The sequence below is a fragment of the Pelmatolapia mariae genome, linkage group LG12 (assembly GCF_036321145.2).
Source record: "Pelmatolapia mariae isolate MD_Pm_ZW linkage group LG12, Pm_UMD_F_2, whole genome shotgun sequence".
Lineage (NCBI taxonomy): Eukaryota > Metazoa > Chordata > Actinopteri > Cichliformes > Cichlidae > Pelmatolapia > Pelmatolapia mariae.
In genome coordinates this window covers 25,742,896-25,759,514 of record NC_086237.1, presented here as the reverse complement: position 1 = coordinate 25,759,514, position 16,619 = coordinate 25,742,896, and the positions used below count along the sequence as shown (strand labels likewise).

Sequence of the window (16,619 nt, the reverse complement as noted above, 5' to 3'; positions counted from 1 at the left end):
CAGTTTAATGGACTGACATTCTGAAGTCTTGGCCTCTTTTGAAGCCTGAAATGAACATATTTACATGAGGCTGGGTGCTGATCTATAACTATGCCTAGTAATCTCAGTTAGCAGCGCTGATCTATAGCATCTGTGGATGCCCTGCACAGTCAATTAAAAAAAAAAAAAGAAGTAAATAATGCAACTTTAACTTCTTGGAATATCTGCTGGGACAGTTAACCACACTACAAGCCACATCATTTGTCAGATACAGGACCGTGCAAATGACTTGACACCCCTCATTTCTTTATATTTTGCTAGCAAAACAGGAAACGGGTGCAGTGATTTATTGAAACCAAAACCAGAGTTTACAAGCTTGAAAGTCAACACAGCCTGAAAACTTTTTTCCTTTGTTTTTAAAAAAAGAAAGAAAAGAAGCTCTTTTAATGTGTTTTGCTTCTCATATCTTTAGGATCAATTACAGTTGCTTTATTAAATTCAAAGAGAAATGTTTCCATGAGGACAGATTTTATGTGAATTTCATGCTCACTCAGGTTTCACAAAACACACGTCAGTATCACAGTGAAAAGTGTACAGTTCAGGAAAAAAAACTAAATATGAAATAAATAAAATACAGCAGTTTACCATATTCACATTTTATTTCCCATGTATTCAGTCTTAGCTTTTATTTTCTGCAGTACAATCAACTTAAAATGAATAACTATCCCAACAAACGCAGCCCAGCATTGCACATAAGCTGCAAGAGACATAAATATGACAGACACGTATCACATATTAAACTCAAATTACACGTGAATATCCTTCACACACACACACACGCACGACAATTATGCTGTGTTTCTAAGATGTCCCAAACAAAACTTAAAAGGAAGCAAAGGACAGAAAACAGAGGAGTGAAATGGGTTTAGAAGGAAAGAGAGGAGCGAAAAAATTATTGGGGGAGTGAAGCCGAGTTAGAGTGGATAATCAAATTGAAAGCAGAAACACACTTTAAGAGCATTAGCTGAGCAGAATAATGGAATAACTTAAACTCCTGCAAATGTGCACACACAGTCTGCACCCACACAGAAAAATGACTCATGTACGTACAGGAAGCATCACAGAAAAAATACTTAATAATTTAAAAACAGCAAGCAAAAAACAAACAAATCAACCTGTACAACAGAAACACATCTCTATGAGCAGGGAAAAAAACTATTTGATACTCAGCACCATCTGTTTTTACGCATGAGTCTGTCCTACACAAATCCACAAAATATACACACAAGAGGAAAGAACAACGACGGGAAAAAATTCCAGTATAGACATTAGAGAAGTGTTACCGTCGAGCTTTGGGCTGGGCTCAAACAAACGAGGTGACTAAAGATGAGGTTTCCACACTACTCGCATTCACTTTATCTTTGTTCTGTGTGATTTGTGTTTGTCCAAAGTGCACAAGGGTTTTCTGCTTTGTGTGCAGCTCATGCTTTCTTGTTCATCACTACTTTGTTATACTAACACGGTTCATAAAAAACAATGAAAACACCGACGTGGATGTTATACATTCCACCTAAATGTGTCACTGATGTTAGTTTGCAGTGTTTACATCCACGTTTTAAATACTGTACAAGGTTTGTCTTTATAAAGACGTGAACATTCTGTTTGTGTGTGATATGAATAGCTTCAGTTTTGGATAAAGCAAGGCAGAGAGCACATGGGTGATCGGGCCATGTGTCGCGTTGCCGAAGAGGGAAGGAAGTAAGGTCACGGCTCAAGTCTGGTTACATCTGAGCTGGTTCTCGTTCAAATGATGTTAAGATATGAGAGCTGTTTGATCATCTGTGCATCCCATTTCAACAGTGATACCTTGGCTTCTCAAAGAAAAGAAAGAGACAAGCAAAGAAGGCCTGAACAAACTAAATGAATACAAAGTTAAAGTGCAGGGCAACAATGAAGAAAGCTAGAAAGAGGAAATAAGAAGGCAGGCAGATTGGATCTCGGTGCTGGCCAGTGGAGGAGATCCAGTTTCCCTAAATCACCTGCAGAAGTGTTTCTATCAAACACAGCGTCACAGATGAGAGGGCTTTCAAAACCTACAGAAGCCACTGGCTCTATTATACAACTACAACCTTGGCAGAAAGCTTCAGCGTGAGTTTGGAGGTGATAAAAAAGGAGCAGCGAGTGGACCGGGATTCAAGTTAAATGTCCAAAGTGCCTGCTGGTTGCAGCCCTGTGCAGCTATATATGAATCTCAGAGGCTATATGGTGTCTGAGGTCAAGGCTTACAGTTCATGATGATTAAATTCTGGTAGTGAAAGGTGAAAACATTCATTAGAAGCTTTATTTTTTGTATTACTGTGGCTTACATCAGTCTATCTGAAGTGAAAGGCAGGTGGAGTACCGTTAGGAGCAGCACGTCAGCCCCATAGACAAGAGTAAATCTATCTGGTTGATGCACACCTGTGTGGTGCTTATGTACCATTTGGATTTGTGTTTACAGCAGGGTCAGGTTTAAATCTATGCTATTTATCCAACAGTCAAAGTGAGAAGTGTTGCTATGTCACCTGTGAAATCTTTAAATTTAGATCATCTAAAAGCCCAGGCACTGGCTGTTTGTAAGCTCAAACTGCCAGGTACAGATGAGATTAACCCCGCAGCGCTGATCCCTGCGATTAGTACGAGTCGGACAGCTGATCGAGGTGGTCGGGATTCTCGTGGACGTTGTTGCCGTGCTCGTTTTCGGGCTCCCCGTCCTCATTGTCGCTTTCTGCGCTGTAGTCTATAGCCTCCAGAAAGGACGGCTCGTCCTCCTCCATCACATAGGTAGTTGGGCTGCTGGACAAAAAACATAAAGAGTCACTGCCACGCGCGTCATGGATGATGGTTAAACTGGAAGAATGGCAATGTTCAAATTGTGAAAGCACAATCAAAACATAACAGGAGCTTTCATTTAAAAATAAATAAATAAATAAAATGTTTCTTTATTTTGTGATGTTTTTAGTCAGAGGCATGATTTAATTTTTAATTTAAATAATATACCAGTAAGACAGGTCATTATTTTTATTGCTGATGGAGTTAGTGATTATCTTGGACTCACTATTAAATTCTTAGTCAAAGACAAATTGATTTTTTTCCTTAAAGTTTGATTAAAAAAAATATTTTCTAAATGAAAAGGAAGCAAAAAAAGATCTGAGAATCTAGAATCTATGGTAAAAAATTTTGCTTGATATAGGACTTAAATGACCGATATATTCATTAAACTGCTGCAGTTTGTGACCTTAAATATGATTAAATGCTCTTTCCTCACATTTCTACTGTTAAATGCCACATAAATAATCAGATCCTGCCGGTAAGAGTAATTGCTTAAACACAGAACAAGAAGCAAATGCAAAAATCCAAACAGATCTCAAACTCTGCAAAACAATTATACATATTAATATAACATTTACAAATCATAAAAACGTAAAGACCGCTAACACACATTAAATGTCTGCTTTGACCAATGAGGCAGTTGGGTTTTTTCTGTCGGTCTTAATGGTTAAATGCTTGCTGGTTCTTTGAGGTTTTAGTGGCTTTAGTGGGTTTTTAATGGTGTTAATGGTCTGAAATGTGATCCCAGGGAGACAGTCGATCAGGGGGGCTCAGACAATGATCTCCCACCAAGCTCGCCAGAGTATGAGTGGATGAGAGAGACAGAGATACAGAGAAATTACGCATCAGTATATATACAGCAAACGTGTATGTGTATGAGGTAATGTGTGCGTGCGTGCGTGTGTAATGCATGTTGTCCAAGCAGATAATGAAAGCTATGTGTCAACCATTTCAGGCCATTACAGAAATATCAAACCAATTTCCCCCCCCCCCATTTTCTGTATCCACCAAATTGCAGTCATCTCCATATACCGTCTGTCTGAATATACAAATCCATATATGTTCATTAAAACCCAAATTACCCTCAGTCACACAAGGATAAACCTCCACATCTGCAGAACCTTCTAAATCGTTCTGGGTCCTTTCTTATGCGCACGAAAAAAAACAAAACACAAAAACAAAAACAGACCCCATTGCTCGTATCCACCCATTTAAAGCACTCCAGTTATTTGAAGACACATCCCAGTGGCCACAATATCATCGTTGTGATGAACTCTTAAATGGTAAGTGGTACTATACCAAGCCCCACGAATAAAGCCATAAATCCAGGATGAGAGCGACCAATCCCAGAGGGTACTAATGCCCGCACACACACACAGCCACACAAACACTTTTGGAGTCCCTTAATGATCAGACACATAAATGATGAATGAATATATCAATATGAGAGTAGAGTAGGTTAGTAACAGAGAGACAAGGAGATGCAGAGAGAAAGAGATGTAAGCATAAGTGGTTTGGAATATAGAGCCATCACTTGGATTCGACTTCTTTAACAAAGCAGAAGCTAATGTATTAAAATAAGAAATGAAGATAACCTCGGTGGTCACGGCTTGGGTTTGGCCAAGCTTAATAATTTATTGGCTGTGCCGAACTAAGTACAATCTAATCTGTGTCGACCTCATATTTCTGAACTGGTCATTTCAATCGAGGTGATTAGATAATGCATGAAGCTACTGGGTGATTTTTTTCTTCTTCTTTTAGGGTGAAGAGCAGTGCTGACTCACTGTCACTTGCTAAAATATGGATGAAGATGCCCAAAACTTGAGTGCAACTATGGTTTTTGAATGAGTCTGTATTTAGATGTGGACACTAAATTTAGAGTTAAAACTGCATTTTTCTTCTAACCCATAAAACTCTGATGTAGATTACATTTTTTCTAAACTTTAGTTAATGTTGGTTTGTCAGACGGATACGTCATTATTTCCTAATTATAGCAAGTCCACTAGGTTCGGTGAGAAAAGTCCGACAGCCCAACATGAGGTCCGATTAAAATGTTAAAAATAATTTTTCTTTAAAAAAGGATTTAAATGTGGTAACTTGTCACGCATCTCTGGGACGCTTTCAGAGAGGCTTTCATTTTTAATACTGCTGCTTGGGAGTCTAGTTCTATTTCTATACTTCCACTTCCATGTCTGGAATTTCGCCACAGAGCTCAAACTTGTGCAGAGACGACAAAGATTGCGGCGTGTGATGACAGCTGGGTCTCCGGTTATGCCCGAGCAGTTTCCAAACCTAAAGATGGAACGTCAGTTTAAGGTCACCCCACAGGGTGAGACTGAAGGCTGAGTTTTCCTGCAAGGTCCTGAGACGCCTGAGCAGGGGCACTCGGTGATCCGAACAGTAATGCGTGCAACTGTGTGACGGCGTACACCGCACTGAAGAGGCACAAGTTTTTTGCCACCACAACATAATCATCGCTCACCACCCTTCCCACTCACCAGACTTGGCTCCCTGTGACTGTCAGTTTGCCCGAGATAAAAATCAAATTGAACAGCTCCCATTTTGACGCACTGGAGAGGATCCAGCGCGCATCGCCGACGCACAAGCGCGAGGGACAGAACGAGACTTTCAAGGAGGAATCTTAAAATAGCAGCCGCGCTGAAAACTGGTCCGGAGGTGCACGAGAAGACAAGGACTGCACCTCATATACTCTACGACAGAGTAAAATAGAGAGCAGCAGCAAATCTATACATGAACCATCTATCTATCTCTATATTAAAACATCAAAACAGATACCAAACGTGGTAAGTTTTCTAAAAAAAAATGCTGAATAGAATTCAGCCCTTCTTTTAATCCTATGCCTGATACTGCAGTTGTATCCTTTCCTTTACTGCACTGGGGAATGAGAGAATAAGAAATAGAGTTACTGTACACTACTGCAACAAACTGAACACTTTGAGACAAGAACTATAAAGAATATAACTGTAGAATAAAAAGGCCGATAAGATTAGAGTTCATCTTAACAGCTGAACTATAAAGACATTCAGTTTTACCATCCTTTGACACGCTGTATGAAGACACGCTGTGATACTGCCTTTAAAATAAACTGCTTTCCCACTTTGTTGCAAATGTATTCCAGATATGGAGGGAGGCTAATCTCCACGTTCCACGCACATGTACTACCCTGCACCATCAACTACTTCACGCGCCCCTTAACAACTCTACTGTGTAGGTGTAAATGGTTTTATCAAAAGAGATCTTCTGGCTGTTTTAAGAAATAATGATGCTACTGACAATTATTCATGACCACTTCCCTCTCAGACCAAAGTTTTCATTATATTCCTCGCACATGATCATTGGTAGAATTTCAATGATGCTCACAGCAGCCCTGCATAAATTCAGGCCTTCATTTGTTTCTTGAGTAGTGCTTCAGAGCCAGAGTGACAGTCACACCGTTGAGAATCAGTGCCGAGGGGGAACGTGTCTAGCAGTAATGAGGATATTTGTGCAGATAAAAAAAGAAGGCAGTGTGTAATCATTTCCAGGTAGATTTATGGTCACGGAAAACATTATCAATATCTCAGATACCTTGAGAAGGTTGCAAGAGGACAAGAACTTCACAGCTAAGAAATAAAAAGCTGAAAAACTTAAAACAAAAAGAAGAAAAAAAGGTTTATGAGGAGAGTAGTTTTTGTTTGCTGTATTTGCTATTTCAATAAGACCAAATTCCACAGCTGTGTGTGGCTTGTTCAGATGACTGCACGGAGTCATGGCTTTGCCTTTTCCACAATACTAACCTGACCACTTTGGACTGTGTCCCAATAATATCGCTCTCCAAATCCAGTAGGTGTTGGTGGTTCCGGAGCCCGGTCAGCCTCTTCAGCCTCAGCAGTGCCACGCAGAACTGAGCTCCCATCTCCTCCAGCTCTCTGGTGCCGATCTGAAGACCCTGGAGAAAACGCTAAATGGTAAATGGTCTGCACTTACACAGCGCAGTTCTTAGTGGTTCTACAAAGTGCTTTAAAATGTGTTTCTCAATTATCCATTCTCAAACACACTCCAATGACGGCAGTGCTACAGTGCAAGGTGCTCGGCTGTGATAGCGGGCGACTTGGGGTTTGGTGTCTAACACCAGGGAACTTTTGCAAGTGGAGAGGGTTGGGATTGAAACACCAACCGTGAGATGACTGGACAGCCCGCTGTACCTCCTGAGCCCAAGATTTTAAACTCGATATGTTCACCAGAAAACAAACTAAAAACTCACACACATACTTGCAAGTACTTCCAATATACTGAAATATTCAAAAATAACTGCAAAGGTCAGAGTGAAATCTAGTTTAAAATGACTGCTGTGGGTTTTCTAAAGCTGCTCTGGAGCCTGGGGATAGAGTCATTGTCCAGCTTCAAACGCCCCAATTCTCGCTGCGGCCAAGCACTTGGTAAGGAAACTTTTCATGTGGAGACGTGATAATTTATTTCATTTTCAGGGACACACATTCAAACGCATATGCACCCCTTCCTACACCCACACAAAGTCTGCACAGTTCATTCGTACAAGCAAATGCAAACTCACACAGGGACACACTAACCTTCAGCTCACCCCGAATCCCCACCCCCTCCAAAAAAACCTTCATGTTCTTTCCCTCCCCCCAGAGCAGAACAGAAGGAGGAACATCTAAACTTGGCCACAGACATATGCAGCCACAAATCAGGAGACATTAGTTCCTGCACATCTGGACAAAAACTTTCATGAAAACCAGTAGGGGTCTTAATCAGAGCCAAAATGGCATTGTGGGACTCAGTGTTAGATGTTGACATTGGCAGTAATCAATAGGAAGGAAGTCAGCTGGGATGGAACACCATGGAGTTAGAAAGAAAAAAGGGAGGCAGCATAGTCAAAAAGGGAAGAAAGAGAAAGGACTGAGAAGAAGCAAAGACAAACAGCACCGCAGCTCCACCTGGTGGGCATGCAGAGGAGCAGAGGGGCACCTCCCTCTGAGAAAACGACAAGCTTGTTCAAAAGAACATTTTAATTTCAGGGTCATTATTCTAAACTACAATAAAATGTCTTTTATTTGTCCATACAATGGATGGGTACTGTTAAGATTTTACCTGCACTCTTATTGCTGGATTGCACATGTGTTGATGTAAAATATAATCATAAGTTTTACACATTGCCAACCTCACCAGAGTAAGCAGGTGGGGCTGTTTGATAATGTGCCTCAGGTGCCAACAGCTGCAGTAATCTCCCTACAGGCAAATGTATGAATAACTATGAGCGATTATTTAATTATCACAATATTAACTGTTGGCTGGAGCTTTTCATTAAATAGGAACATTAAAAGTAGTGATTTAATTTGAAGTAGAAACAACTGTATTTTTCTGCATTGGTGCAACTCACTGCTCTACTGTGTTTGAAAGTTGTTCCAGAGGTGGGTGGCTGCTCAAATGAAACCATTTCTTCACAATCAGTGAATTTTCATTAAATGTAGCAAAAGTTAGTTTTGAACAGCCTGTCCCATCTATATGACAGGACAGCACAGAAGTGTTGTCATGAGAGCAGAGCTCTTACAGCTCTGTTAAAATGAAGTCTAAATTGTTATTATGCTAGATAAAGACTGACTGTACAGTAGCACTCTTTGTCTAGTATTGGTACCAATTTAATACTAGTGTTCGGTAGCAATCCATACTGAATAAACAAATATACCCATACCTTATATTTGCCCTGATCACAGCCGCAGAGCGTGCTCTCCATTGTATAGCTGCGTTGCACTCCGATCTCTCGCCAGACAACGACGCGGGCGGTTGCCTCTTTGGAGCGCTCCACAACAAAACTGCAGCTAGCCATGCTGAAGGCTGGAGCAATTTGGGACAGGATCTTGGGAAGGGTCTGAAGAACATGTAAAAAGTGTTTGAGAAGTCTGAACGTCTTTATGTAGGCGTGTGTGTGTGCGTGTTAGGGGTGCAGATGATTAAATAAAGAAAAACAGGAATCCATACAAGCTATAGTTATGCAAACCCCCAAATTTGGGGTTTTCATTCCCAAATGCAGACAAAAACATTTTGATGTTACCAGAATGTGGGGGGGAAAAAAATTTTGTCTTTGCAAAATGAGTTTAAACCCATTTGAATATGTTTGTTAAGACATGGTGACAGTGTTAAAGAAAGTCAACAAACAGAACAGGTAACATTACAAAGATGTACTTACTAAAAATCAACATCTTAAATATAGTCAATATGTAGGATTAACTATGTGTTGGTGTAATTATAAGTCGACTGATGGCATGTCTTTTCTGGAGTAATACGAGCACAACTTAATAATGGTGATTCAAATTCAGCCCAATTAATATCCACTGATATGTTAACTGTACTTTCAGAAACTGGGCAAGTCTGAGAGAAGTTTGTGTGTACTGCTGGCATTCACCCTGTATCCAAGGTCCTCGTGCAAGTCGCTCGATGTAGCACTAATATTGGACTGCCAAACTGTCTCCTTTACGCTGCAGCCGTACATGAACACATTCTTCTTCCTGGAATGACCGTGGTAGTCGCAAAACACCTGTGCATTCACGCACACACATACAAGAAGTACATTGAATAGTTTTTTTTACCATGACACTGAGACTCGAGTTATAAAATAATGACTTTCTCTGGTCAGTTTGCAAAGAATAACAGCCTCACCACTCTTTGTGCCCTTACGTTGCCACCCATTGCAATATACCGGTAAATAAAATTATATGTAGCAGAGAGGCAGCACAGGGTTTAGTTTATGATAACTATATGTGTAATAAAACTAATGCAGTTATTTACAGATGTTAAGTTCAATGAAATCTAGTGAAAAAGCAGCCAAACAGAATGTGCAGCTGGATGGAGAAAAAAAATTGTGTCGCAAAGTGGAAAACGCCCCTAGAGTAATTCCAGTTAATTAGAGGTCATACCAGTGGTGCCCTCTGTATGTGTGCAAGGTACTGCAGCAGGCTCTTAGTGTGGTAGATGGTGGGGTGGAGCTCAGGATTGGGATTCTGCCACTGGCGATTCAAATCCTCCCCACTCAGAGAACAACGATGACTACAGCAGAAAGGAGATAGCAGAAGAGGGGAAGGATACAGAGTGGTGCACAACAGAGCAACAGCTAGAGAACCCTTCAAGACAAGATTTGATGTGTGTTAACGTAAAGCTGTGGCCACCGTGCAGGCCCAGGCTCGGCAGAGTGTGTGTGGTTGGTGTGTATACTTGAGAGTTATGAGTGTGCGTTAATTTAGTTCCATTTCTTTTTACTCACTTCCCATTTATAACTCCATCAGGGTTGAGCATGGGCACTATCTTGAAGATGTAGGCCTCCCTCAGGCTGGCTGCCAGCGGGCTCGTGCCCATTAAGAATTCCAGCGTGCCCTTCATTACCCAGCTGGCATTGGTCTCTCCGGGGTGCACTCTGGCAGACAGGAAGATCAATGGACGGTTCCCTGAAGAGCGAGAAAGAAAAAAAAAAAAAGTGCAACACAAACATGAGCACAGGAAGATGGAATGAGAAGGAAAAAAATCTTCAATTTAAAGTTTTTTCACAGCAGAAAAACAACATCAGTGCAGTGCAAAACTATTTGGAAAATAAGAGTATGCCCTGATACCTCAAGGCTGTTTTCCTGTAGTACTAGTCATTTCTATCAGTTACTGGGGAAGTTTTTCAATTAAAGGACCCAAAGAAATTATCACCAACTAATGACAGATTACTTGTGATAAAATAACCTCACGTGGATCAAAAATCTACCTATTAACAGACCCTGAAATAGTTTTAACTGCTTAAATAGGCTACAAGATACTCAAGGACATTCATAAAAGCAAGTAAGTTGGACCTTCAGGCTCAGTTTACTTTGTTAGACAGACTGCTCCCAGCAGTCAGGAATAATCTTCATTCTAAGGATGACAAATTAGGTGTATCTGAAAGGCTGTTTTAGGTGATAGTGAGTCGAACTAGAATTCTTTCTTATGACCATTTTAATCAGAGTGTCTGGCAATGAAACACTTTGGACTTCTTTTACATACACATGATTCCCATGATTGTGATTTTGTTGTGCATTTGACAATTTTAATTGGATAACTCAATGATTTCAACTTTCTAGAGCCAAATAAGTTTGAACTAACTTTGTTTCACCAGAATAAACCTTCAATATCAATACTTTCCACAAGTTCCTGAGTGCAAACAAAATGATGAATCCAGCAGTTTGCCAAATCTATCGACTCCAGATTTTTCTGACATTTAAAACCACACAGCACTGCTTCCTTGACATTTATTGCCAACTCTAGAGAGAGCTATATAGCTTTAACCAAATAACTTTAACTAAATCTCCATATAGATCTACATTTATTTACTCACTAAATTGACAGATGTGATCATTTGAGTTGGACTCCGGCATGGCAGTGATGGTAAGAAGGGGGCAGGTGTTCCCCCCGAGGGTTTCACACAGCACGTCCTGTCTCAGGTAGATATGAGGGGTCCTCAGTGCCTCCAGTTTGGCCAGGTGCATCTGCGCACAATGACAAATTAATCCCACTCCCATCCACAGCTTCCATTTGAACCCTCAGAGCTTTTGGATGTTTCTATTTTTACATGTTATGGTTGTATTATTCTACTGGCTATTTAATGAGCTGATCACCATTAAGTGATTTAAATTGGGTTTAACTGCTCTAGATATAGATATAGATATGCAAAAAAAAATGTAATGTACCTATTCTCTTGATAAGTGTGCAGTAGACTGAGAGCTAATAGTGGTCTGCATCAGGGTTCAGATTACAGGTTTGTGATGTAGCAACAAGGGAAGAGAGTGATAATTACTGTACGAGCGCATGCTAAGACCCATTTCAGTATTCTTGAGGTTACACATGTCCTCTAGTGCTATAATAATACCTTGAGCGTAGAGTATGTATAAGGGTAATGATAGGCAAAGTAGCAGACGTCATCTTTATGGCTGAAGGTTGTGCTGAAGGTCAGAGTGAAATACGATTTTCCTTTCTGACCACCAGCTGCGATGGAACTCCTTGCAAAGTGATTCCTACGAGAAGGAAGAACACTTCGTGAGTATCTGTTGAACGCCAACAACACACACACTCTAGTTCTTCATTAGAGATCTCTGCATAATCTTTGCAGGACAATACATTACATTTTTCATAAGTTATATTAATTTGTGTGCTAATATAGGAAACTAGTAAAAGTGGAATCACAGTCAAAAAACACTTGAGCAAGTACTGGAAGCTATACTAGAAGTTGTAGTATGGAATGACTACCTGAATCCACTGGATGGCGCTGCAGTTATTTTTATAATAAATATGCCTGGCCTAATGTGAGCTGTGGAAAACTAACTAAAAGAGAAAGTTATAGCTTTATTATTTCAGATTTTGCATGAAGTGAAGACAACTGCTGTGAAATATTATTTATGCTTCACTTGATTTAAAGAATGGATTAATATATATATTGGAATATTCAGCATATATTTCAATTCAATGGTATGGATATAAGACATTGCAGGGGCCTGTGAACACTGTTAGAGATAGAAAAGCCTTTGGATGTCACCTGGTGCTTGGATATATGTCCATTTTTAGTTGCTGCTAAATTCATTTTGATTAGCCCAACACCTCTTGAATGACACTAGTCTCTCATTTACCTGAGTTTCTTTTAAGTTTCTTTCACCCTTTTCCTAAAATTTACAGTTAAGATGAGACAAAAGGTCATAAACAGGTTTGCTCCTGCTGTTAATTTATTAGAACTGTCAAAGCAAGGTCTCTCCTCTGGGGTGAGGTGATTACTACACTGTAAATCCTAGTTTTCTCTGAAAATATACCTTATAACTTTTGTCGCTGTAGCTATAAAATATATGATCAAATGCACTCAGTGGCTACCATATTAGGTACATCTTGTTAGAATCAGGTTGGACCACCCTTACTTCTTCATGATGGAGATTTTGGTTTATATTGACATGATGGTGTCACACGGGTGCTGTACATCCATGATGTCAATCAGTTATTCCATCACATCTCAAAGGTGCTCTATTGGACTGAAATCCTGTGACTCTTGAGGTCATTTGAGGGCAGTGAACTCATTGTCATGTTCACTTGTTATAGATTATTAAAGCTTTATGTGCGTTATTCTTTCAAAGGTAGCCATCAGAAGATGATCATAAAGCTATGGACAAACAACAATACTTTAATTATTCTCCAAAGGGCCCAAAGTGTGCCTAAAAAATCCTCAACTCCTACACCATTACACCACAAACCACAAGCCTGAACATTTGATATAAGCCCAGACAGATCCATGCTTTTATGTTGGTTATGCCAAATTCTCAGCCTACCCTCCGAATGTCGCAGCAGAAACTCAAACAGATCAGGCAAAGTTTTTCCAATCTAACATTGTCTAATTTTGGCGAGACCATACAAATTTGAGCCTCAGTTTCCTGTTCTTAGCAAGTGGCTCCACATGTGGTCTTATCTTGCTGTGGCCCATCTGCATCAAGGTTCAACATGTTGTGCTTTCACAGATGCTCTTCTGCACACCGTGGTTGTAACGAATGGCTATTTGAGTTAATTTTACCTTCTCATCACACTGAAGCAGTGTGGCCACTCCTCTTTGACATGTGGTATCAAGGCATTTACACCCAGAAAAATGCTGCTCACTGGATATATATATATCTTTTTCGGGTTAGAGACAGCCGTGTGTGAAAATCCTAGTAGATCAGCAGTTTCTTAACTACTCAGACCAGCCTGTCTTGTACCAACAACTATGCCATGTTCAGAGTTACTTTTCATCCTGATTCTGATGCTCAGTTTGGTCATCTTGCACATGTCTACATGCCTAACTCCACCAATCTGCTGTGTGCTATGTGACTGCAATAACAAGAAAAAGTGCATCTAATAAAAGCAGCAAGTGTAAGCCTACTCTTGCTTTAGAGCATTTGATTTTCTGCTCAATATTGCCCATTTCACTACAATATGATTGCACCTACTTGTAGTAACAGATGTCTGTTCCCGTTCTAACCCAGCGAGGTCTGCCACTGATTGCCTCCTGCACAGAGTACATGAGTACCTGCATGCCTACACAAACAAAGATGCACAAAAAGGGAGAAAGGCCAAACAAAATAAGTCAAACTGTGCTGTGCAAATTCTCAAGCAAATTACAGTCAAACTTTGTTACTGTGCCTTTAATACAGTCTAATTCCATTTCTGCTGTATAAAAATCTTTAAAACCAATGAATAAATAAAAGTTCTGTAGGTCGGACTGTTATTCTTCTCACCATAGTTGAACTGGCTGTTTGACTTCTCACAGTTAATGATGTTGAAACGGTAGGTGGTCCCAACGCGCATCCCACTCACTTCGAAGTAAAACCACTGGTGGTAGTGATTACTGTTGATGTCTGAATTCAACACAAGGTCATACTCATACCTGAAGAAATACCACAGAATAAACTCTAAATATGAGCCCAAACATCATCAACCATAAAGAAAACTCATCTAGACCATTTTAGGCATTTAATATTAGTGAAGTCACACACAGTAAAAGCTTACCACAGAGTGGTTTCTGTAACACTGTATACTCCATTGAGTATTAAGTACTTACTTTCTAACTTGAACTGCTTTTCTGAGGTTGCCAGACTCAAACTGAGAGTTAAACTTCAGTGATTCACCATTGTCTTCAATAACAGGGCAACTGAAACATAAAAATTAATATACAGTAAATGGCACAACTCTAATTATAAGGACAAAAGTAGCTTTTGTTAGTACCACTTAACTGCAAATGCTCAATAATGGAAACAAAATTCATAATTTTACATCAGTTTAACCGTAGCTGATAAAAAGCTTTAAGGCTCACCTGGGAATGTCCAAGTCATAAACCACTTTATCCAGGATGTCATTCGGGTGAATCAACCTCTCAATGTCTTGGAATATCTTAGATCTGCAGCGTAACACCCAAAAAGAAACTGTTAACACACTAAAAGGATAAATATTCTTCAATTGCTTATTAATAAGGATGACCTCTCACCTCTGTACACCATAAACTCTTTCCAAAAGGGGCTCCTTAAATGTTGGGGCTACATGGCCAAAGTAGTCTGGGTAAGCCACTTCAGCGTACTGTGGGACAGAACGTGTCCCCTTCACCATCTCCACGTATAGGTCAGGGTCATGCAGCGGGAGGAGGAGGGCTGTGTCAGGCACCTCCAGAACCGCTCCTTCCCCTCCCTCATCCTCAGCACCCTCTGATCCACAATCTGAACCTCCTCCTCCCACGCGACGTGTAGCGATATCCCCCAACAGCAGAGGTGACTGTATGTGTCTTGTAGCACTGACTGGGGATCCCTCTTGTTTCACTCCCTTTAAACCGTCCTCTACATTCAGAGCCCCCTTGTCTTCTAAAGAGACACAATCCAGTGCATGCGGTAGTCCCTGTTCTATCATCTGGCCTTGAGGAGAATGCATGGAGGAGGATAAGGTTGTATGCCCATCTGGGGTAGGAATGTGAGCCTCCTCTTTTTTGTCATGGTCCTTGGTGAGGTGGATCGTGTCCAGTTCTAGAGATGCTAGAGAAGCAGCGGGGGTTCGAGAGGTGGCAGAGGGAGGTGGCTGTGTGTGTTGTCCTTTGACAGAGTTCCAGATCTCCTGAGAGGCTGGTGTCGCCATGTGCTTTGGGGACAGGGCTTGAGCTGTGGGCACTATGATTGGACGAGAGGATCGAGTTGAGGATGATGATGAAGAAAGGGATCCTGATGAAGAAGTAGTAGAGGCACCTTTTGAGCCTTCAAAGTTATACCCCTGCAGGAACAATATATTGTAGTTAACAGTTCATGCATTGAAGAATGTCTAGACCAGACTGCTGCCTGTCAGCCAGTAGGATTTTTAGTAAATATTACATGTTCAATGGACACCACAAATATAATAAATAACACAATTTTCTTGAACTGTTAAATGTGATAAACAGACCGACACGTGGACACATATGCAAACTTTTAGGCACCTACCCATCATGCAATATCAACACCATGCAAGCACAGAGTCAAGGTCTTAAAGAACTATGAGGACCATGGAGCCATGTGGAAAATACTGACCTGAAAGTCTTCAGATAGTTCCAGAAAGAATCTCTCATATACCCTCAATTCCTCGAATGGACGACCAGGGCTCTTTGTGGGATGCAGCTTGTTCAGGTCAGTCTCTATATCATCATTCTGATTGACAGGAAACAAAGGAAGAAAAACTTCAAATTGCCTGTTATACATTTGTATTTGCTCTGTCAAGACAGCTCCAATCCAGTTCTTATGAGGTTCACCAGATATGGATGACAAAGTGATTTCAGCATTAAAAAATGGCTGGTAAATTATGACTGCCCTCTACTGGAAATTTAGGAAAGTTCAGATATCAATGACTAGGTATGACTCATGAAAATGTATGATTTTGTGTTTTGCAAAACTAACGATGATATTATAATTTCCAGTGCTATCAAAGTTGAATTGTGAATCTAAGATCACATAGAGGCAATATGCTTACCATAGTGAACAAGTGTACCACATGTTAGTGTACTGCTATCATGTGAAATGTCCCACATGCATGCGAGTATTTGGTATTACCGAAGTGTGATGATCTTTCTCGTCCTCTTCATTGTCAGTGTCAGTTTCTGCCTCCGTCTCCTCATTATCGTCACTGTCATCCACCACATCATCCACTGGGTACAACACACACACATACACAGAAATTATTCACCTGACATTTCTGTTTGTCTTTTGCCCACGCTGGGGGAG

At 40.5% G+C, this 16,619-nt stretch overlaps 1 protein-coding gene across 4 annotated transcripts in view; it reads right to left on the bottom strand.

Annotated features, from left to right (window-relative positions):
• Positions 1-372: 372 nt before the first annotated feature.
• Positions 373-16,619, bottom strand: part of agtpbp1 (ATP/GTP binding carboxypeptidase 1) — a 30,352-nt gene continuing 14,105 nt past the window's right edge. Inside the window, exons 13-27 of one of the 4 annotated variants that reach the window (XM_063488703.1) lie at positions 16,449-16,543; positions 15,933-16,049; positions 14,873-15,639; positions 14,702-14,785; positions 14,450-14,539; positions 14,127-14,275; positions 13,839-13,926; positions 11,750-11,894; positions 11,219-11,369; positions 10,130-10,310; positions 9,786-9,915; positions 9,275-9,406; positions 8,564-8,740; positions 6,648-6,799; positions 373-2,814 (exon numbers count right to left, since the gene is read on the bottom strand). In XM_063488703.1, coding sequence (XP_063344773.1) covers positions 2,652-2,814; positions 6,648-6,799; positions 8,564-8,740; positions 9,275-9,406; positions 9,786-9,915; positions 10,130-10,310; positions 11,219-11,369; positions 11,750-11,894; positions 13,839-13,926; positions 14,127-14,275; positions 14,450-14,539; positions 14,702-14,785; positions 14,873-15,639; positions 15,933-16,049; positions 16,449-16,543 — 2,621 coding nt within the window. In that variant the 3' untranslated portion in view covers positions 373-2,651. The remainder of the gene's footprint in view (positions 2,815-6,647; positions 6,800-8,563; positions 8,741-9,274; positions 9,407-9,785; positions 9,916-10,129; positions 10,311-11,218; positions 11,370-11,749; positions 11,895-13,838; positions 13,927-14,126; positions 14,276-14,449; positions 14,540-14,701; positions 14,786-14,872; positions 15,640-15,932; positions 16,050-16,448; positions 16,544-16,619) is intronic. The other 3 variants (XM_063488704.1, XM_063488705.1, XM_063488706.1) reach the window with 3 other exon arrangements.